At 41.5% G+C, this 21,778-nt stretch overlaps 2 protein-coding genes across 2 annotated transcripts in view; one reads left to right on the forward strand and one right to left on the reverse strand.

Moving 5' to 3' along the window:
• Positions 1-422: 422 nt before the first annotated feature.
• On the forward strand, positions 423-14,177 carry LRMP (lymphoid restricted membrane protein). Its single transcript, XM_019471998.1, has 17 exons — positions 423-446; positions 3,971-4,017; positions 4,101-4,165; positions 4,292-4,408; positions 6,540-6,622; positions 6,759-6,831; positions 7,712-7,766; positions 7,853-7,880; positions 8,440-8,580; positions 9,019-9,153; positions 10,011-10,158; positions 11,043-11,086; positions 11,735-11,812; positions 11,918-11,982; positions 12,448-12,549; positions 12,724-12,828; positions 13,934-14,177. The coding sequence occupies exons 1-17, from the start codon at positions 423-425 to the stop codon at positions 14,175-14,177; spliced, it is 1,554 nt and encodes a 517-aa protein (XP_019327543.1).
• Positions 14,178-14,653: 476 nt separating this feature from the next.
• CASC1 (cancer susceptibility candidate 1) overlaps positions 14,654-21,778 on the reverse strand; it is a 26,178-nt gene continuing 19,053 nt past the window's right edge. The window contains exons 10-15 of the mRNA XM_009279021.2: positions 19,258-19,424; positions 18,142-18,286; positions 17,136-17,350; positions 16,266-16,433; positions 15,908-16,021; positions 14,654-14,929 (exon numbers count right to left, since the gene is read on the reverse strand). Coding sequence (XP_009277296.1) covers positions 14,654-14,929; positions 15,908-16,021; positions 16,266-16,433; positions 17,136-17,350; positions 18,142-18,286; positions 19,258-19,424 — 1,085 coding nt within the window. The remainder of the gene's footprint in view (positions 14,930-15,907; positions 16,022-16,265; positions 16,434-17,135; positions 17,351-18,141; positions 18,287-19,257; positions 19,425-21,778) is intronic.

A 21,778-nucleotide genomic window follows, 5' to 3' on the forward strand; every position in this document is an offset into this window, starting at 1 on the left:
ATTGAACTGCTTAAGATTATGAAAGCTAGCTAACCATTGTCAGTGAATATTTTAAAAGATAAGGGTGTTCCTGAAGATGCAGAGGCAGGCAGTCTGCAGCAAAAGACTCAGCAGCTCTTGAAGCTTTTGCCACTGGTTTTCTGCAGAGCTGTGCAGTGTGGAGGAGGCTGGGAGAAGGACTGGTGGTGGTTGTTGCTGTTCGGGGGAGGAGGGATTGATGGTAGTGATGAATTTGTCTTTCTCCGAGAGACCAGCTGTCTGACTATACAGATAGCGGTGACTTCAGTTGTTATGTGGTTAAGGAAAATGGGCAATATATCTCACTGTTGTTTGGGCAATATGCAAATAAAATGTGTATTGCCAGGTGGAAAATATGCTCTGCTGGTAACTATACTGATGCAGACCTTCCTGTTTCCATTACAATGATGGATTCTTCACTTACGGAGGTGAGTGCTGTCTCTGATGCCCGAGATCTGGTTTTGAATGGGTTCAAGCATTTAGTGCCTTACTCGGATCCAGATTGAGCAGCCATAAATCAGCACTGCTCCAAGGCGAATGAAGCTGGCATCAGTCAGCAGGGTGCTGTGACATCTTGTTCTGTGTGGGGTAGTCCCTTCTATTTGGGCACGTTTCTGGAATACTGTAGTTATAGACCTAAATGTCTTGATGTTCAAGTGCATCTGGGTCATGCTTTTAGCTGTATTTTAAACACGGTTTCAAGGCTTGAAAGAGTGCTGTTTCTGCAGGAATACTCAATTCTGCCAGGGAAGTCTGAGTGATTTCGTTCTCTTTATCCACCTGCAAGAAGCCACAGGATGTTTTAGTTGTGAATGCTGTCTTTCTCTGCGCTTTCTCCCGCGGCTACCACGTAACAGCTGAAAAATGACTTCTTTGCTGTATGAAAACTTTCCTTCAGCTGATGTGCTCAGATATGCTTTCACTGCTGTATTGAATCCTGCATCTACAGTTTTGAGCTGTCAGTCGGCTTTCTCGTGGCAACAGCAAGATGAGCTGCAGCTCAGCACACCTAGTTGTGCTCTGTGCTCAGTGCCACAATACTCACTATTGAAATCTAGACCTCAGCCCTGCCACACGGGCTTTCTAATTAGCTTTACAGACTCCAGTATTGGCATTGGTGGTGGTGGTGATGATGGAATAATATCGGTCAGTGGTTTCTGTGAACCTGGAAATAACCTTTGCAAGACTAATGAGCAGGCAACCTCAGACCTACACTAGCTGGTGTGTGGTACCTTCAAGTGCAGCAGTTGTCCGGTTGTAGTGGCAGATCAAAGCAGAAAGTGCAGTGAGGGTAAAAAGTAAGAGTGATGGAGACTGCCTGTGGTTTCGGCACACTGCTCGGTTGGGGTAGAGCAGGTGTGGAACTCCTAGCTTGGGCTGCTACTACTTAAGCTACCTTAAAGAGGATAATCTTAAGGGCTCTTGCTTTACCCAGTCCTTCTGGAAAGTCACAGCCTTGCAAAGTTGTGCTTCATTGCTTTCAAACTTTCTGTAATTCCAGCTGGGCTCAGAAATGTCATTTTCCATTTTTGCCTTTTTTTTATATAAACTTTCCATGTGAATATTCTAGAGGGGGAAAATTAAAATATTAAAGCTTGCCCCTGTGAAAAGGCAAACAGGCTGTGTCCAGTATCTATTCTAAAAACTATGACGTGCAGCAATATTTGAATAACCTTGTTTAATAAGAAAAGTCTCCCTAGTGGTGTGGGGTTTTTTTTTTTTAATACACTGTGGTTGCAGATGCGTTTGAGCAAATCGAGCCCTTCAGCATGTAAGTAACTCAAATTATTTTGTCAAAGCGTTGTCACCATAGGAGTTTAGGGGCTATTTAATAAAGGAGCTCTTGTGAGAGCCAGATGAAGCTTAGGCTTTTTATACTTGTTTTGTATATTTTTCTACAAATATATTTTTATATTTTATGAATATAAAAGTTGTATCACAGTCTAAAAGCCAGATGACAGGCCTTTCAAATGTTAATGCTTGTTTGGGAGGAGTTACGCACGACTGTGGCCAGAACTTGTCTGCTGTGATAGATTGGATTACTATGGATTATCCTTGGATTATTATGCTAATCAAAGGGATGGAAGGGGAAAAAGTAATTAGGATCGTACTGCAGGATCTTCTTTGACACAATCCTTTTATTAGGAAGAAGAACCATTCTCTAATGCCCTGTGGAAACAGATTTTTATTAGGAAGTCTAGAATGTGGGGTTTTGTTGTTGTTGCTTTCTCTTGAAGTGTACCCTGCGCAATCCATGGCAGCTCACAATCCTAATAGCCAGCATGAGGTTTTAAAAACTGAATTGAGGATTTTCCTTCATTGCAGACAGAAACCACTGACTGTGTGATTACCTGGGGAGGGAGAGGGCATGCAGAATAATGTATTGCTTTAGTCAGTTCCAGGTGATGCAAGGTTTTTTGTTTGGTTGGAGGGTGTGTGTGTGTGGGGGGTGTTTGTTTTAAAAGCGCTTTAGATTTCTTTTGTTTTCATTCCAACATGCTATTTATTCTCACCTTCTCCTTCTCCAATACTCCTGTAGACCTAATGGCTTGAACAAGGCAAATACAATGCTGTACTTCCTTAAGCTTAATAGAGAATTCAAATAAGAATAAAAATAGCCTGGATTTGCATTAGAGGAAACATCCAGCTGGCTGGGGCAAGGCTCTGTGAGTGCAGTCAAGCTCTGATGGGTGGAGGAGTGGAGAGGAGAGAGAGAAGGCACTTGCTGATGCTGGGAGCAGCCAGCTGCTCTCAGGAGTGACCGGGGGGCCTTGGTCACCTCCTTTTCAACTTTGCTGAGTTTCCTGGGTCCTTTGAGGATGTTTGAGGGGGAAGGGAAGACACCAGAACATAGATGATCACTTGCTGATATGGTTTTTCTGTTGTGTCCCCCCTGACTTCAGTAGTGTTCTTGGACACTTGATACGTAGGGAGCTACCCAAAGGTGGCTAGTCTCATACCTTCTCTGCTTAGAGATAGGTTGGGTGGGTGTGTGTGTATTCAGCGCTCCTCTTCAGCAGTGGGTGGAGTTCATCACAAGTCATTACTGACTTAACCCTTTAAACCTCTGTTTCACCCTGTATTTTCACCCATAAAGAGAGACCAGTCTATCAATTGAATAAGCAAGCTGGAGTTATCCAGGGTGAAATGAGGAAGAGGGATATTTCCCGTTCAGTATATCTCCCTTGTCATATTAAAAGACTTAAGAGGATGTTGGTTTCTCTCTGTGATAAGACTCGGGTCCGGAACCGCTCTGTAGCGACTAAAGGAACATGAGCAAAACTACGTACCGGCCTTTAACTGCTGAATTCCTCTCTGCTCTTTCCATACAAAGGAGGAGGCCTGAAGCCTTCTGAACTGGCTAGGTGTAATTGTTAATTATAATATTGAAAACTAGTGTCATTCAAAGACACATGCTAAAATGTACAACGCAACATGCAAGTTTTCTGTGTTCCGAATCATCTGCTCGGTCGAGCTGTTAATAGTAATGCTTTTTTTACCTAAACAAGTCTGTCATCGATAGCTGAGTGAAGCTCTGTGCACCTCACTTGTGGGGTCTGAGGTCAAGACCTTGAAAATGGATATATCTTGATGCACAGCATTAAGATGGAACAGTGGTGTGGTAACACGTGGGTCGGTCATTTGAAAATGTGCGTTAGAAGCAAAACATGAAGTCAGGAACCAAAATACATCCCTAAGTATGATATTCCCGAGATGAGATTTCTGCAGAAACATAGTTATTACTCCTAATGATGATAAGATGCTAAGTTATGTACTATATGTATGGGTGGCTTTAGACTAGCAGATGAATCTGCGTGCACTTACCATCTAGTTCTTCACTGCTGAAATAACTCAGGCACAGCTGGGGGAATTATTAAAACTTTGATATACAAGTTTTCTACTCGCATGGCAACCCTTTCCCTGACACTAATCCTTCTCTCTTTCCGTTCAGATTGACTGTGCAGAGCCAACACTACCAGCCAGTCTGATCCCATCCAGGTCAGGGTTTGTGCAAGCTTTTAAAAGCCTTTATCAAGATTGTATAATATGGATGAGTATCTGAAAGAATTTTATTTTGGCAGTGATCGCTTAACTTCACCCCAAGAAGTTCTCGCATCCTCTTTGGAAAGCACTGCACCAGTAACGGGTAAGCCCTTAATTTGGGGCACAGATGTGTGAACTTTTTGCACTGAAAGTCTTGAAAACAGTTATGCTCAAGTCTGCGCACTTACTGAACAGTAAGAGCTCTGTCTTCTGTTGCCTGAATTTACAGGCTGCCTTGTTATGGAGGACAAATCACCCAAGTGCTCATGTGAAAAAGAGGAAGATGTGCCAACTTCCGTAGCAACGGACAAAAACAACGATAAGGATCCGTCTGGTCCTGTATCAGGTACAGTAACTGCTGCAGCGTGCTGGCATTCATGCAGCAAGGAAACGGCTTGCTTCCAGCACATCTTTGAAGTGAGGAAGCTGAGTAAGAAAAATAACTTAATGACAACTTGTGATTTTTCTGTTGTTCAACATACTTTTGCCTGTGAGTGCTCTCAACCCTCCCTGAAACTCTGAGTAGGAATAAGGCTTCACCTACTTGCAGGAGGCCGGTAGCCTACAGCACTGCAGGAGGTAAACGTGAAATAATTTAGTGAAATCTTGATGCTTGCTCAGCTGGCAAAACATTGTGTGGGTGCTAAACCCCAGGCAATTTTGGGAGGAGAGAGAGAGAATGTTTTCACGGCTTTAAAAAGTTTAGTGACACAGTTAGACTAAATAACGCTTTCCTCTCTTTCAAAACTGATGCTCATTGTACAAGCTGGGATGGGTCAAGAAGAGCAACGAGGATAGAGGCCTTTGTGTATGGTTCTGTCTCTTGCTATAGCCATAAACACCCAGGAGAATTATTCTTACCAGATCTGCTGGTGCTTCCTCCATGTTAAAAACTAAAAGCAAAACAAAACTGGAGTATGCGTACACAGTGTGTTTAAGCTATTTTTAAAAGAAGCTGATTTGAATAAGCAGCACAGAATACGTGCGCATGCTTGCTTGTAACCATTTTTTAACCTTTACCTAAATATAAGACTTCTTGTCATCATTTCTTGTTTGGTTTTCTTTCTTTAGAACTATCTTCCTGAAATCTAATTCAGTCCCCTCACTTAAACGTATTTTCTTTCTACTAATTTGCCTCCACTGTTAATTTTCATATGTGGTCTAGGTGCCTTTGGCAGGGAGGAAACAGATACACAAAACAGATCAGAAAGAGTCCAAGTAGCTTTAAAGTCTGAGAATCCTGCTGCCTGTTGTAAATCTCTGAAGAGAAAGTGTTTCTAGTATTAGAACAGAGACACTGATGAATCTCCACTTGTGGTTTTTGCGAGTACCACACAATGTCTTCTAAAGGTGCTTGGCAGCCAGGTCGGATCCCTGCAAAAATCAGCAGGGACAAAAGGCAGTGCTAAGTAGAGGTGGTTGTTCATGTGAAGGATGAAAAGAGAAAGCACTTCAAACCTGAAGGTATGTGGGTTTGGTTTTTTTTTTTCCTGTGCCATTTCTTTGGCTTGCATCTGCGTGGGTGACTGTGTATGACTACATAAACAGAAAAGAAAAAAAAACCTTCTACATGTTCTAAAAGGTATAAATAGCTACCAGAGTTACTGCTACACAAGAAACTAGTGTGACTTTCAGACTTTCTTCAGTTTCTTAAATATTTTCCTTTTTAAATCCTTTTTAATAGCTGTCTTCCTGGAGGTTATTTTTGCCTGCTTTAAAGCTTTTCTAAATTGCGGCACTTGAAAGTTTGTGTTGCATTTGAACTGGCATAATCAGTTCCTGAGCTTATCAGTTCATCACCACTCATCTTCTGGGAAAGAGTTATTTTGTTGGCTCTATCAGCACCCTGCTAGTCCAGTTTTTAGGTACAAAGGACAGTCTACGTGTCAGACTATGTCTGAAGCTTATGGACACCTGAAATACCACAACCGTATGCAACTCATGACCTGGTTGTGCTCAAGCTCCTCTGTTACGGCAGCTGAAGCAACATCTATTTCTTGACTTCATCTGATATCCCATAACATGAAAGAAGAGAATTGCAAATACTCATCGCTTCTCCTGTTAGTTTGTGCATGGGATTCTTTTTACATACTCCTGTGCTCATAGAATTCCAAATAAAAATTAATTCTAAACTGTCTCTTTAAACAGCAAACAAACAAAAAAACCCCATGCTGGTAGAAAAATAATGAAATTCATTTATCCAATAAGTCTTGCAACTACAACCAGGAGTCATATTCTCACATGTAGACATGTAACACTTCTTACTGGGATTTTTTCCAAGCCAAACATAATTATCATCACACTTCTTCCTTTATGTCTTTATAGTGTTCTCTGCTGCTGCCTCTCCTTCTTAATGCCCTCTCTTGACACTTGCTGCAGTTTCTCTTAGCCATGTTGGTCCACGGCTAGTACACTGGGTGTTGGAGGCTTGTTTTGTCTTTATTGTTACACTTGGTTTTGGGAATGTTTCTCCACAGGAGCGGGTCTGACCGAGAAGGAATTCTGCCCCATGATGAAAGAACACAAAACCGCATTTCAAAACATTTTAAAGCAAGACCTGGTAAGAGTCCTAGTGACAGTGAAACAGAACTGCTTTGGCTGAGCAGTGACAAAGAAAAACACTGCAGGGGGGACAGGCCCCTCCAGTGGTGGTGTGGCTGTTCCCGTGCTATAACTACTCTCTGATATGCCTTTAGGAGGTGGACCAGGAAAAGAAAAATAATAAAGAGCAGAGTGAGGAAGCACCAGCTGTGGTTCCCAGTAGGAAAGGTAAGAGGCTTTTGCTAAATGCATTCGTCTAACTCACTGGAGTGCATGCTTTGGTCACTTGTGTCAAGACCTGTGTAAAGAGGTGCAGAGAGCTGCCTGCCCTACAGCAATTATTATGAGAGGGTTTTGTTTTAAGGAATAGTAGCTGCAGTTAGAGATCAAAATGGATTAGCAGTGGAGAGAAGGAAAATGTTATAATGCAAAACCTGCTTCCCTGATTTCTACAGATACTGATCTAACCAGCTCCATCTTCCTCTAGACAGGAGGGAAAATTTCTTAGGAGTTGCAAAGGACTTGGGATATTTGAAACAGTTTTGGCACGCCTGCTCTCCCCAAAGATTTGTAAAGCAGCATCCTCTATGCTAGCTAGAGCTTGGGGCAATAAGATATAGATAAGGATGATGTTTCTACTGAACTGTGCTTAGATATCTCTACTCTTCTCATCACCTCACCTTTTGCCTTTGGACTTCACTAAAAGTTAGTGATGTAACATCCTGAACCTACGGGCTGGGGACTTAAACCAAAATCTATAATTAACCATTCCTGTACTAATTAAATGCCAGTTGAAGCCAACTAAATAACTAACTCTTGGGGCTTTGTACAAGTGTACTGTGCTGTCTTACTGACACTAACCCTAATGTACTCTGAGGTACACAGATTGTTTTCACTGGCAAGAGCTTAGAGCTTAAACAGTGCTGTGCTGTCTTACTGACACTAACCCTAATGTACTCTGAGGTACACAGATTGTTTTCACTGGCAAGAGCTTAACACTGGAAATCTTTAACAGTGGCTTCTGTTGGAGCTTAAAAGACTTTCACAAGCTGTTTTGGGGAGGCTGTTCTTTCACTTTTGTCTGAGAACTTTTCTCCTCTCTTCTCAGGGAGTTCACCCACTGCAGGTGGCATTAAAGCAGATAAAACAAAGCAAAATGAGCCGTAAGTGTTTTGGCTTTCAATGATCACCTGCAGATATGAATTTAAAGCTGCAGCCTGTTACATGATAGCTTCTTCTTATCCTACAGTGACTCTCCTAATGAGAAAGAAGTGGAGGTAAGTCTCGACTGCTTGTATCCTTAAGTATCTCGGACAACAGAAAGATCTTGTCGATAAGCCCTGATTAATATCTCGTCCTATATAAAAGAATGATGTTGAGTAGCTTAAGCTGGACGTATAGGTAGGCTTCTGAAATCTGTCTTTTCAAGCCTAATGGAAATTTTGGAAGGGATGGGATGGGAAAAGGTGGCCATCTGTAAAACCGAACAAAAGATTTGTTACTATTAAAACATTTGTTTGCAAGCTTGAAGGAGCATAGCTGTGACCTCCTCCCAGGCAGAATGTGCTGATTTAAGAGAGTTTTGTCAAAAGACGCAGATGGCACACTGCGTGCTGCCAGGATATCACCTGTTCCGGTGGCAGATAATTTCCCCCATTGCTACAGATGGGGAAGACTGGCTTTGTGGCAGTGGGCCGTGTTTGCTTTCTCTTCTGTATCTCTCCTATAACTTTGTTCGTGGGGTACAGTCCCAAATGTCATGTCAGTATCCAAATCTACTTTAAAAGCTTCTGCATCACTTGGATTATTCTGAAATCTTTCCCTCTCCCACAACAGGCTGAATTTCTGAGGTTGTCTTTAGGTTTTAAATGTGACTTGTTTACCTTGGACAAGAGAGTGAGGCTTGAAGAAAGGTCCCGAGACTTGGCTGAAGAAAACTTGAAAAAGGAGATCACAAATGCTCTAAAGATGTTAGAGGTTAGTATTGTCCAAGGCTGGTAGGTTGGATGGGATGAACGGTTGTGAAAGTTTCTCTCTCAATACGGCTGCTCTTAGGATGCGCGTGTGCGTGTAATACGTTATAAGCAAATCTGAACAAAGTTCTTAAGTGGTGCAGTTGAAATATGAGACTTGGCATTTGAGGGGTAACCTTCATCTGAGTGTATTGTGCACTCAGGCAGTGGGGAATTTTTCTATTGCCTGGCAAGAACCCTTGTCTTCAGCTGATTTTTATGCTAGGTAAACACAAGTCTCTGCCCGCTGGAGGTCTGCATCAAGTTACACTGATTGAGGATGTTGGATGTTGATCTTTTGACTGTGTGGGCATGAACACAACCCCTCACTGTCATCAGCTGGGTTCAGCCTTCTTTCTCTACTAACAGCTCACACTGCTTTTCCTACCAATATGCCTCTTAGGCTTTAGCTCCTTTGTGTGAAGAAGATAACCAAGCGCAAGAGATTATTAAGAAGTTGCAGAAAAGCTTGCAGTTCCTTAGCCAGTATGCAGCCCGAGTTGCCAGTAGAGCAGAGATGTTGGGAGCTATTAATCAGGTAACCGTTTCCATGTAAATGTATTTTGTAGAAAGTTAAAAGCTTCTAGATGTAAAGGGATTGCAGTATCTGTTTGCTAGGCTTCTGATTCTGGAATTAGATTTAGGAATCTCGTGTATGTAATGCAGACTGACCAGTACAGCTTAATCCTGGCTTTCTCTTCTCGGATCACGGTTTGTGGTGTTACAAGGAATCCCAGGCACTGTGAGAGCAGCTACATTGCACTAGCATTGTACAAAAACACATGACAGAAATATGGTCCTGATTTAAAACAAACAAACAAAAAAAAACTGAACAAACAAAAATCCAGAAAAAACTTTGCATCAGAGGAATGTAGAGAGCACAAGAATGCAATGTGGTAACAAAATAGTCTTGATGCTCTAACAGTAATTCTGTGCCTTATGGAAAGGGCAGCTAATAAGTTAATCTATGGAAATTTACAAAGACCTGCTCAAATGTTATGTGTAATTGTGTATAATGCCAAAGAACAGCATGGAAATGTGACTTGGCAATACTAGAAAATGCGTGGTGGCAGCTGAGACTGTAGATCAGAGAAAGAGATGAGGAGGAGCTGTAAGGGCTCAGAAAATGAAGACTAATTTATTTTAGGATAAGAGTAATCACTGGAGAAATAAGACCTGTGTTAACTTGGGCATGTGTCAAGAGATGGGTTGTAGTGAAACTTTGAAAAGGTGGACAAAAATGAGAGGATGTTGCATCATGGTGATACAAGGTGAGAGTAGACTGTTAAGGGGGGGGGGGGGGGGTGGGTAAATACTAGACGTAAACTCTAAACATGATGCAGTTCCTCAAAGAGCTGCTTCTTTTTCCTATTGCTGTTGCACTCCCTCCGTTAGGAGAGCCGTGTCAGCAAGGCTGTGGAAGTAATGATTCAACACGTGGAAAACCTGAAGCGCATGTACACAAAAGAACATGCAGAACTTGAGGAGCTGAAACAGGTCCTGCTCCAGAATGAGAGATCCTTTAGTTCTCTTGGAGATCGAGGTAAAGCTGCTTCGTCTTTCCTCTTTCTAGCACCTGCCAGATAGACCCTTATCTAATTGAAGCTTAACATAGTAGGTGGAGGGGGGTTATATGGACCGTTGTATCTCCTCTCCTAAAAATAGAGGAAAAAATAGCCATTTACTAACAGTATTAGAAACAACTCTCTGAAATTAGACTTGTATGTAAATTGTCATGAATCTTGGGGGGTGGGGGGGACATTGCAAGTATGCAGTAATGTTCTGGTTTTTAGAAAAGTGCATTGCACGTGGTGGTGATAATCTTATTCCTTGTGAGGAGTAGATTTGGGTGCTCACTCACACTGGAGCATTCCCAGTAGCTATTTCTAGGTAGCTGAGCTTTGACTGCTCTCTACAGATGCTTCCTGCTCTTTTCTAAATACAAATTGCAGACTCCTTAAGTGCAGGTGCTCTGAATTTTCCCCCTGTAAGCAGATGGTACAGTGGTCAGGTTTTCAGATGACACTGTGCACTTGTGACTTTGCCAGAGAAGGATTAAATTCTTCTGAAAAACAGAACATGTATTTTTAAAAACAGAAAGAGCAGTCTCGCACACCGGTAAAATCCTCGCAGGAGCCGTCTGAATCACGGGCCGTTCCTTCCTGACAGTAAAAGATTGTCCTGTAACAGGACACTGCCTCGATAATAGAAGAATACATTTAATGATAGCAACAGAAACCGATGCTTGTAGAGGATGTATAATGTGTGAATATTACGAACTTATCTAATGAAATAGAAAGCTTTTTCCTGAAATCTCATTTCTGCTTTCTGAGAGTACTCTGATAGACTGCAAAAAGTCAGACCGTTAGTTGCAAATAAAGCTCACTGCATTCCTGTAAGCCTTTCTGATGTTTGATCTCTTCACAGATGAATCTACAAATAAAAAGCTACCAAATTCTTTTAACTTTAAGGTAACGGCTGTTACAGCTTAACATGACATTTCAAGTGCCTTTTTGAGTGTGTGTGTATGTGTGTTTTCTTTGCCTTCTCACGCGCTGGTGCTCTGCTACATGCTTGACTTGGTAGCTTTCTGTCTCAAATGTGGGCCGATGTCATCAAACACGAGGATCTATTTTCTCAATCACCCCCACCAACCTGAGGGAACTGCATGTGGTCCCACTTAGAAGATGAAGTGTTCATGGAAGCCAAAATGGCTGTGCTCTCATGCAACGGTTAAGAAATATTGTTCATGTGTGGTTCTCTCATTGGGGCTACAGAAGAAGGGTTTAGCACACAGATACGAAAAAAATAGATGGGGGCAATTCAAATTTACTGTAGGAATTCCTGTGAGCACCATTAGGAGAATTTAGATGCCTTCAATGTTGGTATTTTGCTGGAATCTGTGTAGCCAGCCTCACTTCAGATGCTTAGAGGGGGAAAAGCAGTTAATGTGGAAAGATGCTGCTTTAAAGAATATGGTTTGGGCTGCACTTATGATTTGATTCTTCTTTGTGTGTCACTTTTTATACAGTTTGTATAAAAACAGATGATATTTTATGTGATCGGTGACTAGTCTTGTCATTCCCTGATAGAGTCAGTAATGCCTCTTATTTTTATAGCCATCATCATCCCTTCGAAGAGTTAGCATCGCAACGTTGCCCAGGAGTGCTGCAAATGCAGGCATTGGGTTGCCACTGGTAAGTAAGGGTTCCCGGATGGTGAGGTGCTTTACCGTCTCAAAACTGGCTGGGCTGAAGCGCGAAAATGCCAATGCAGTTAAGTGTGTCAAACTTCTTCTCTAGGCCCAATTCCATGAACCTGACGGAGATGAACGGAGTGATAAATTCGGCAGGAGATCAAGCAGTTGGTAAAGTTACTTGGGCTTGTCTTTGAACAGGGTTAAATATTTTTCAACTCTAAGTGTGCCTGTATTAAGCAGCTTATGGAGCATCTTGTGGTATAATAATGTTTAGGCTACACCTTTCACATTAGTTTAACATGCTTCGATAGGTAAGTGAGCCTTCGTGACTAAATGTTACAGCTCTTCCTTTTTTATTTATTTTTTTATTAAGGGTTGAGAGTTTTAAAAACAAATTACCTCAACTTTCTTGCTTTAGAACTAAAATATGAAATCTAGGCAGCTGGCATCAATGGATATGGGTTTTTTGGTCATGTTTTTTTTTAAAAAAAAAAAAAATCCTAATTTCAGGCAACTAACTTTGGAACTTATTTGTCTAAGGCCTACCCAAATGAGTAGGCTGCTGCTGAATTTCTAATTTCCTGCTATATATCTGATGGGGAAATTAAGGCAAATGTCTTTAAAATATGACAGGGGACGACTGGGAGCAAAGCAAAATGAGAAGCGTCCTTCACTACAGCGGTTCATTAGCACATATTCCTGGGCAGAGGACGAAGACAAATGTGCTGAAACAAAGTAAGTTCAACAGCACTCTCCTCTGAGGTGTGTGTGCAGGGTTGGTTGGTTTGTTTATTAAAAAACTTTTAACTGTCCACCACCTGATCAGAGCTATAAAGTCAAGCTATTGTGAGCTCTGTGAAATTGAATGCTTGATGGAAAAGCTTTGGAACTGTTGATGCTTGCTTACAGAAATGAGCAGTTGGAATCACCTGCTGAAGTACAAGAAGAACCATCAAACAAGGAAAGTATCTCTGAAAAAGGAAAATGTTCATCAAAATGGAGCCTAGAGTCAGCGTAAGTTTTCTCACATCATTGTGAGGTAAAGCAACATTTGGGTGGTGGACATGGGAAGAGGAAGCAAAGCTGTAGCTTTGGCTTGGTTGTTAATGCCGACTTCTTAAACAAACCAACTGGGAATGAGTAATCTTAGGTGCCAGAGACTCACCCCACCCAGGGATTCGTTACTAACCCTAAATGGTGAGGTAAAGAGGAACTTCATGCTATGATCCCACCTCTTCTAGTTACTCTGTTATACTCTGACGGCTGTTATAGCTAGGCTACTAGGTCATGCTAACATGTGCTCTTGTAAAAATGATCAAGGGTTTGAGGCCTGTGCAAAATTTAACAGCAGCTTTGGCACACACTGAGAGACAAGCAGGTTATCAAGACTAATTCCAGACTATTCCAGCTAATTTCTCTGGATATCTCAAGTCAAGGAAGAGAGTACTGTCCTAAACAAGTATGCCTCGGAAGCCCCTGCCTTACAGGAAAGGCGGTCTGTTGTCTCTGCAGAGAAACTGTTTATTCCATACAAATATCCCATGCTAAGCCTCCACTCTGAGCATTCCTGATCAAGGGGGAGCATGTAAAACTGAGAAGGCAGCAAGAACAAATATTTCTTTCTATTGTTTGATAAAGGATGGGGATACCCAATGTCATGAGAGGTCTAGGGTTTGGATAGTCAGTGAGGGTAAGACCTCAGGGAAGGCACCAAAGCCCTAGAAAACAATAAAACACAAGGCCAGCACTTTTCAGTGCTTTCTACAAGCAAGATTTCTTCATGAGCTGCAAGGCAGCTTTTGTGAATCCGCTTCAGAAACACAGTGGGGTACAGGGAGCATGGGTGCCTGAACTGGGCTCACGGGTCAGGTCAGTCACCTAAATAGCTTACTGAGAACTTGCTTACCAAAGTCTGCATTTTAAACCCAGAACATAAGCTACCATTGCACATAGCTCCCAATACAGGAACCACCATGTCACTCTTGATGGTTAAGGATCTGTAGGTTTGTGGGGTCTGGTTTGCTTTAGGGATTTTTGGGGTGGGGGAGTGGGGTTGGGAAGAGGGCTTCCAAGTTTTGAAGAAAAACTGAACCACCCTATGACTTACTCTTCTGTGCAGGTGCAATTTAATGTCATCGTTGGCATCCCACTTCAAGACTTCCTTTTCCAACGCTAACAAAACTCTCTGGGTTTCTGTTTCCATCCTGGTACTGCTTGCTGCTCTTACAAGCTTCCTCACTGGGCTGTCTCTTCAAAGACCAGCAGACGCAGCACCTGTAGGAACTGGGGACTCCTGGACCTCACTACAGCAACTGTTGTGGCCATATACAGGACTTCAACACAATGGACCACCCCCAGTATAACAAAGGTTCTGACTTTTGTAGTTATACTTCCAAGTTCTGGATGACAGTATGAGAAGCTGAGATAGTATATTTAAGGTTACATGTTTGGGGTTGTTTTGTTGAGTTGTGGGTGGTTTTGGGGGAGATGGTTTTTTGTTTGTTTGTTTGTTTTTTTAAATCATGACTTGAAATGGAAAAATTTTTATTCCCCCCCCCATTCTGACAAAAGTCATCTTTACAAGTACCTAAAAGGGTCTGAGTTCCATTCAGGTTTACAATAAAACAGTTAGTAATTTTGAACATAGCTAACAATAAATATGGCTAAGTGGTCTAGCCACAAGAGAATAAAGAACTTATTTTGCTTTAACAAAAATAAAATGTTTGCATTTTAGTCACTGAAGCTGTTCCAATGATTTGAATAAAAAGGATTCAAGACTTGAAATGTAACTTTACTGAAAGCTTTTGATAATAAAGTTTTAAAGGAAAGCATGCAGTATTTAAGAGTACGTTAAAACTCTTGTAGCAAGTAGTAGCTGATACACAACATCAATAAATAAGAAGCTAGCTGTTTCCACTTTATCAATTGCTTCTTTGCTGGCAAAGTCCTTAAGCATATGGTAGAGTGTGGAGTGAAATTCAGAACCTTCCTCTAGCTCTTCTGAAAAAGCTTCGCTGGTTTCGGTGATCTTGAGCTTTTGTGCTTTCTGACCATTAAACATGTAAAGAGACCAGTCTTTGCCTCTGACAGAATCTGCTTTAAGATGCTCGCTTACCTATTGCAGAATAAAATGCACTGTAAGATGAAGACCATGACTCTGTCAGAGTTTAGAATTTCATACTAGAATATAAATTCTAGTATACTCACAAGTGTAATACAGAAACAAAACCAAGATGCTGCTTTGAACCCCTAAAACAATACTAGCTCTCTGTCCCTAAGAGACTGTGTACCAGGTACTGTAGCAACGCCAAAATCTTCCATCTAGTTTGCCTTTGTAAAATGCAAGGTTTGGCCACTCTAGTGGCTGCTCCTGACTCCTGTAGAGAGAGCAGCTAGGTCCAACAGGCATCGCTTGTTTTAGTTCTCGCTCCTGGGATTAAGTATTAGGCTAAATATTTGTATGTCCCATGCATTTAACTCGAGAGTGGGAGAGCTTCTCAAGATTTCGACAGTACGGTACATTCTGTATCTGCAACTGCGAGTATTTTTCTGTCTGTCTGGGCGAAGTTTTAACCACATATGGTTTAGTTCACAGAGGGGAAACAAATCAACGCTTAAGTTGCTTATTCCCTCCTTTACAGTAAGGAACAAATGAAACCCCATATGGACAAGAAGAAAGTTCCGAATATTAATTATAAAAACTTACACATCAGACTGCTATTCAGAGGACACCTACAGTAGGATACTTCATGAAAATCAGCATCCAGCTACATCATCCCAGCTTTGGCTATACATCCTAGCACATTAGCAAGTGACTTTGTTACTGAGATGTGTGTCCCATTAAAATGAGAGCTCGCAAATGCATGAGCTGTGAGGCAGTGGAGAAGCAGGCTTTGAAGTTTTACTGACACACACTGAAAGCTGCTAAATAGTCAACCCCAAGTCTTAAAACTGCCACACTAGGAGCATAGGCAGGGGTTGAAGACAATGTTTGAGATGAGCGTAACTTAGAGAAGTTAATTGTTTCTGTCTCTTTAACTGTGATAGAATTCTACACTGGTTTTCTCTAGAAGTTTAGTCTAAATCCACAAACCTTGAACACTACTTGCTCTTGACCTGCTTCTAGATTCCACTTGCTCCAAGCAAAAGCAAAAGCAGATGCAACCAGTGCCATCTGTTGATAGGCCCTAACTTCTGCTAGGGGAGCCTGTAATGCAAAAGTACAAGTTAGAAAATATACATGTATCATTCAGTCTAATTCCCTGTGTTATACAAGCGTAAGAAAAAGCTTGCTTTAACCAGAAGCCTGGTTAAAGCAACTGGCTAAGTTGGCAGAACTCTTGTATGCTTGCCACCTGATTCTGCACAAGAGGTCTTCGTATAAGAAAATGTTACCTAAGTGAAAAATAGGTGGAAAAAAACACAGGAAAACCATTCACGCTGGCACTCACCTTCTTGTTCACAGAGACGTACTTGTGAGAATACTCTCCTGGGAAAATATTCACACCAGCTTTTTTCAAAACTGCTCTTAGGTCAACTGGACTTATCCATTTTCCTGTGATGTGGGAAAGCACATCCTTCTCTTCCACCGCTACTGAAGACAACATACACTGATTCCCCTGTTGTACAAACCAGTGAAAGCAACTTACTGGTCATGAAAGCTGTTTTCTGCTTCAGGCATCAAATATTAATATCGTTGCTATTCTGGATATTGCATACGTTATCTACCACTCTGGGCTGTAAACCTTCATTCGCGTATCCTGAAGAAAGCCACTTTTCTGCAGGATTTCAGAAACAACGCTGGTCTACTGGCCCGTGCCTTCCACTCATACCAACTCTTTTAAAATCACGTCTGTTACTGAACTGATTTATATGGCAATGAGCCATATGGATAATCATGTGTAACTTGAACCTTTAGGAGGAACAAGTATCATTAGTTGTAGGTTACCTGAAATGCTTTCGTTTCTCTTGGTATAGGTGGGAGGAGCGAGGAACAATTTTTAAGTAAGTTTCTAGCTGGTGAAACAGTCTTGAATTCAGCAAGGTAGTTATCGATATCAAAGCACTTACTGGAACTTTGCAGAACGATCGTACAGGTGCTTTCTTCTGACCAGTTCACAGAAAATAACTGAAATTAAATCACCCGTACTGTTCCTTACAGTGCTTGGAAAGGAAGAGATCCTCATTTTCACCGGCGCAGAGTGAGATCCAAATTGCTCTTGTGGAAGCACCCCAAGTTCTTAATAAAGGACACTGTAATAATGCTGTATTTTTTTAACAAAAATCTGCAAATGTGTTATAAAAAAAATTATTTACAGTACCTTAATTTGTATCTGAATCGTTGCAAAGACTGCAGTAACCGTAAGTAGTGCTTCATCCATACCAGTAGGTCGCAGTTCCCATGCCTGATACGGCATGTTGAGATGAGCATCCTGGAGAAGTGCTATTGTATAAAAGGCACCCATCTCAAAGGTGATACTCTCTTCTTGTGTTTCGTACGTTATGTTGCTGATGCCATCAGTTCTCCACTGTTGGCCTTTACAAAAGGGATGCAAAAAATACAACGATGCATATGTAAAGCTTCTGCTTGTGGTATGTGCTGGGGAAGAATTAGTTAGTAAAGACATCCTAGGTTAACAAATATTCACAAGTAAGAAAATACTAGGCACAAAATAAAAAGAATTCATTTAAGGCAAAAAATCCCCTCATTTTAATTGTCTTCAGGTATAAGATTGGGCTAATTTTGACAGGAAAGCTTCTCCTTAATCTCAAAAGAAATACAGATACTAACCTAACTGTTATTTCTTACTTGCTATGTAGCAGTCCACAAGCTCATTTTCAAGAGTACCTTCAAACTGTTTGTATAGGTTCTACTCTACATTCATGAAAGAGAGTCAGAGGTATGTTGTATTTATCTAATAACTAGAATATGGCATTTGGTTTTTAACACTTAATTTTCATATTTTAACTTAACACTAATGCACGTAGTTAGGAGCTGATTTGGCTCAAAGTGGACCTTACATGGCTTCACCCTAGCAAAACTTGATTTGTGGTATAGAGTTGTACTACCGCCCATTAAATGGTGTGTATTTTTTTCCATTCATATTAAAAAGCTACAGTAAAAAGCCTCAACAAGCAGCCCATTATTAGCTCTGATGCAGAAGAAAATAGAACCAAACAAAACCAACCCCAAATCCATTAACACTGAAGTCCCCAAATTACTTCTGGGCTCTGAATTGGCTCTTATCTTCACAGCTGGATTCTAGAAAACTCAGGTATAAATTCCATTATTCAATTTTAAAATAAATTTATGTCCTAAGTTCCTACCTGCAGGATCCCATCGGGCTATCACAGGATCCTCAAAATACATCACATTGTCAGAAAGCCTAAGGGTTATCCGTACTGGTGGACGTGTGGCATCTTCAGCCTCTTCCGGGGGATATGGGTATGCCTCCAAGCCAACATCAAGTACCTTTGGCAAGATGGGAAAAGGACAGATAACATTTTTATTAGAAAATGCAGTAGCCTACTTTTTTTTTTCTTTAAGTCCCACCTAATCACCTGCGGAGCTTCCTACCGCACCATTTAAAAATTTATTAGTATTAATGGTTTGCTAATATTGTGCATTTCCAACTACAATGTTGAAGACAGGAGAAGGGTGACTACCAACAGGCCTTTGAACCCTTCAAGTGCTGTCGATGGCACCCTTAAGGCAGTGCCACACAGCAGGCATAGTCATTTTTTAATAGATCCACAGCCTCCAAAAAAAACAAGAGCACCTGAGAGGCAAAAGCAGATATAATTCCACTTTGTCCACACAGTGTCAAAGGGAATGAAAGAGGTCACATGCGACTGGTAGCGCAGGTCTGTGTGCTCGGCTGGGAACGAAGATCCCATGCCTCTTGATCTGCCCACAGTCCCGCTTTCTTAAGCTTGTACGGGAATTTCACTTACTAAAGGTTTTCAGCTTCACAGTAAAAACTGTGACGTAGGTTAGCGCTGCATCAGGCTCCACAAGTGGGAAAACTAGAGCACATTGGCTGTAGTCCTCAAATACCGTGCAGAGCCTGGAACTGAACTGGCAGTAATTTTGTTACCATCCTTCTTTAAGTGTACCTTTCACGTATGAAAAACTAAGAACTTCTCTCTTTGCTGTTATGCTTTGGCCAAGAGCATTTTCCAGCACAACAATCTGTGCTCGCCATGCTAACGAGCACTGACTGAGCACACACCTCGCTAAGCACAGGCTGATCTGTTTCTCCCCAGCTGCTCCAAAAATTGGCCAAGTGTAATTGAACAATGATTTGAAAACTTAGTCCTTTACTTGGCCGCTCAAGAAATCATGTACGCTGCATATGTACAGTGGTGACACACCTCAGGAACAGCTCTTCAAGGATGACAGGGAAGAGGACGGCGTGGGGTGTAATCTCTTTCCTCACCTACCTCCACCATGCTCCAGTCCTTGATTTGTTTGACCTGAGGTGGAAGCTGCAGTACATCGATGTGGTACACACCACCCACAGGTACAAACTGTTGCAAATCAACGATGTTTTCATCATTTATCGCCTCTTCTTTTTCATTCGTCTCTTCCTGTGTCAGTGGATCCTGAACTAAAAAATAACCAAACAACATGGCTTAACTTAGTGCTTAAACCAAGATACGGACATTTCCCGCTTCTATTATTTTCCACTTTTGCACAAAAAGCCCATGCGCTTGAAGAGCTTTACACGCTGCAGCATTTCAGCACCATCTACTGGTGTTCCCCAAATCTTTTAACAATTAATTGAAAAGTGGGGAAAAGAAAGACAGCTGGACAATGAAAAGCACTTCTTGTTTTGGTACTGAGCTTTTTAACAGATTAATCTCTGCTCTAACTTTGTAGTCAATTCAAAATGCTTTATACAGGAATAATGTTTTACTGACAAAATGAGTCACATCCATCATTAATCACAGAAGAATTTCACAAGTATACAATACAGTAGATTCCAGACAGGTTTAGTAAGATTGTATTGGTATGAAAAGAAATGAGGCCAATAAAAAGATAAAAGACACCTGCAGGTCATGTGCTGAAGGTGAAAGACAGATGATGGTGTTTATGAAGAGCAAGAGGGATTTAACATGAAACAAAATTTTCAGATAACAAAGATAATTCATATTTTTTCTACGCATAATTATGTATATATTATATATATGAATTTAAGTTTTAATTAATTGGAAAATGTTATTAGAAGGCATCAATGCCATGGACAAAAATGCCTACAAATATTTTCTTTAACAAAAAAAACCCAAAACCAAGCCCACATAAAACATTGCACTGGATGTTATAGAAGGAGGACGGAAGTTACCGTTGACAGGGATCAAGAAAAAGTGTTCGATACTGTAAAAAAAACCAGCTACTCTGTGTGTGTGTGTGTGTGAGTGAGTTGTGAAATTTGCTTTTAGAGAGTGAGATGATCTCAAAAAAAATGACAAATATCTATATAAACTGTCTTTAAGCTTTTAAAAAACAAGTGAAAATTGTGTTAATTTTATAACGACAGATTTAGTTGCATCATGCAGAGGTTTTATTCTACTGCATTCACACAACAGTAATGTCCTTTTGCAGTTATTCCGAGCAAAAAAATTTACAGGAAGTAAAAACCATTTTACTACCAGCCACAGTGGTAGCTTGCACTTTAACTTGCTTTTCAAAATAACAACACAAAAATATTTAGGTGTCTTCTAAACAAAACTAGTCATTCTCCCCAGCGAAACTAACTTCTTAACACTGGTACAAAGAAGTTAAATCCAGAGAACTGCAGTAGTTCTCGCTCTTTTCCCTGTTGTTGCATTCCTGTCTTTTTCCTCTCGTCTACCTGGCTGCCTGTTTTCACGGAATTTGTGGTAACTGAGCATCCTTTCAAACTCTAGTCTGAAAAGTGGTTGAATGGGTTGTGCGGGCCAGCACAAGCATAGTTTCCTAGGCTTTCTCTCCTTATTAAAGCAGATAGACAAGCTTGAAGGCATTCAGGTATAATTAGTACACTTCTGTGCACGTACATTTCACCTAATAAATACTATGGTAGGGATTTTCAAAGCCTTACCGAAATAAAATAGCGAATTCCTCCAACTGAAGCCCAAGTTCTTTATATTCTCTTGAAAACCGCTTTGTTTGGGTGGTCTTTAGGGTCTAGTCTGACAACTGGTTGCTTGGACTGTGCTCAGCAGAAAGTGTTGTGGGGTGGAGTTTGGTTTTGTTTTGGGTTTTTTTTTTCACAACAAGGAAAAGGCTGTACAGTTCAGCTAAACTATGCTGAATAGAATCATAGGATCATAGAATCATTAAGGTTGGAAAAGACCTCTAAGATCATCGAGTCCAACCATCGACCCAGCACCACCATGCCCACTAAACCATGTCCCTAAGCAAGCACCTCATCTACACGTCTTTTAAATACCTCCAGGGATGGGGACTCAACCACTTCCCTGGGCAGCCTGTTCCAATGTTTCACCACTCTTTCAAGTAAATAAATTTTTCCTCATGTCCAATCTAAACCTCCCCTGGCGCAACTTGAGGCCATTTCCTCTTGTCCTATCGCTTGTTACTTGGGAGAAGAGACCGACACCCACCTCGCTACAACCTCCTTTCAGGTAGTTGTAGAGAGCGATGAGGTCTCCCCTCAGCCTCCTTTTCTCCAGGCTAAACAGCCCCAGTTCCCTCAGCCGCTCCTCATAAGACTTGTTCTCCAGACCCCTCACCAGCCTCGTTGCCCTTCTCTGGACACGCTCCAGCACCTCAACGTCCTTCTTGTAGTGAGGGGCCCAAAACTGAACACAGTATTCGAGGTGCGGCCTCACCAGGGCCGAGTACAGGGGCACGATCACTTCCCTACTCCTGCTGGCCACACCATTTCTGATACAGGCCAGGATGCCATCGGCCTTCTTGACCGCCTGGGCACACTGCCGGCTCATGTTCAGCCAGCTGTCA

The sequence above is a fragment of the Aptenodytes forsteri genome, unplaced genomic scaffold (genome assembly GCF_000699145.1).
Source record: "Aptenodytes forsteri isolate BGI_AS27 unplaced genomic scaffold, ASM69914v1 Scaffold241, whole genome shotgun sequence".
In the NCBI taxonomy this organism is placed as follows: Eukaryota; Metazoa; Chordata; class Aves; order Sphenisciformes; family Spheniscidae; genus Aptenodytes; species Aptenodytes forsteri.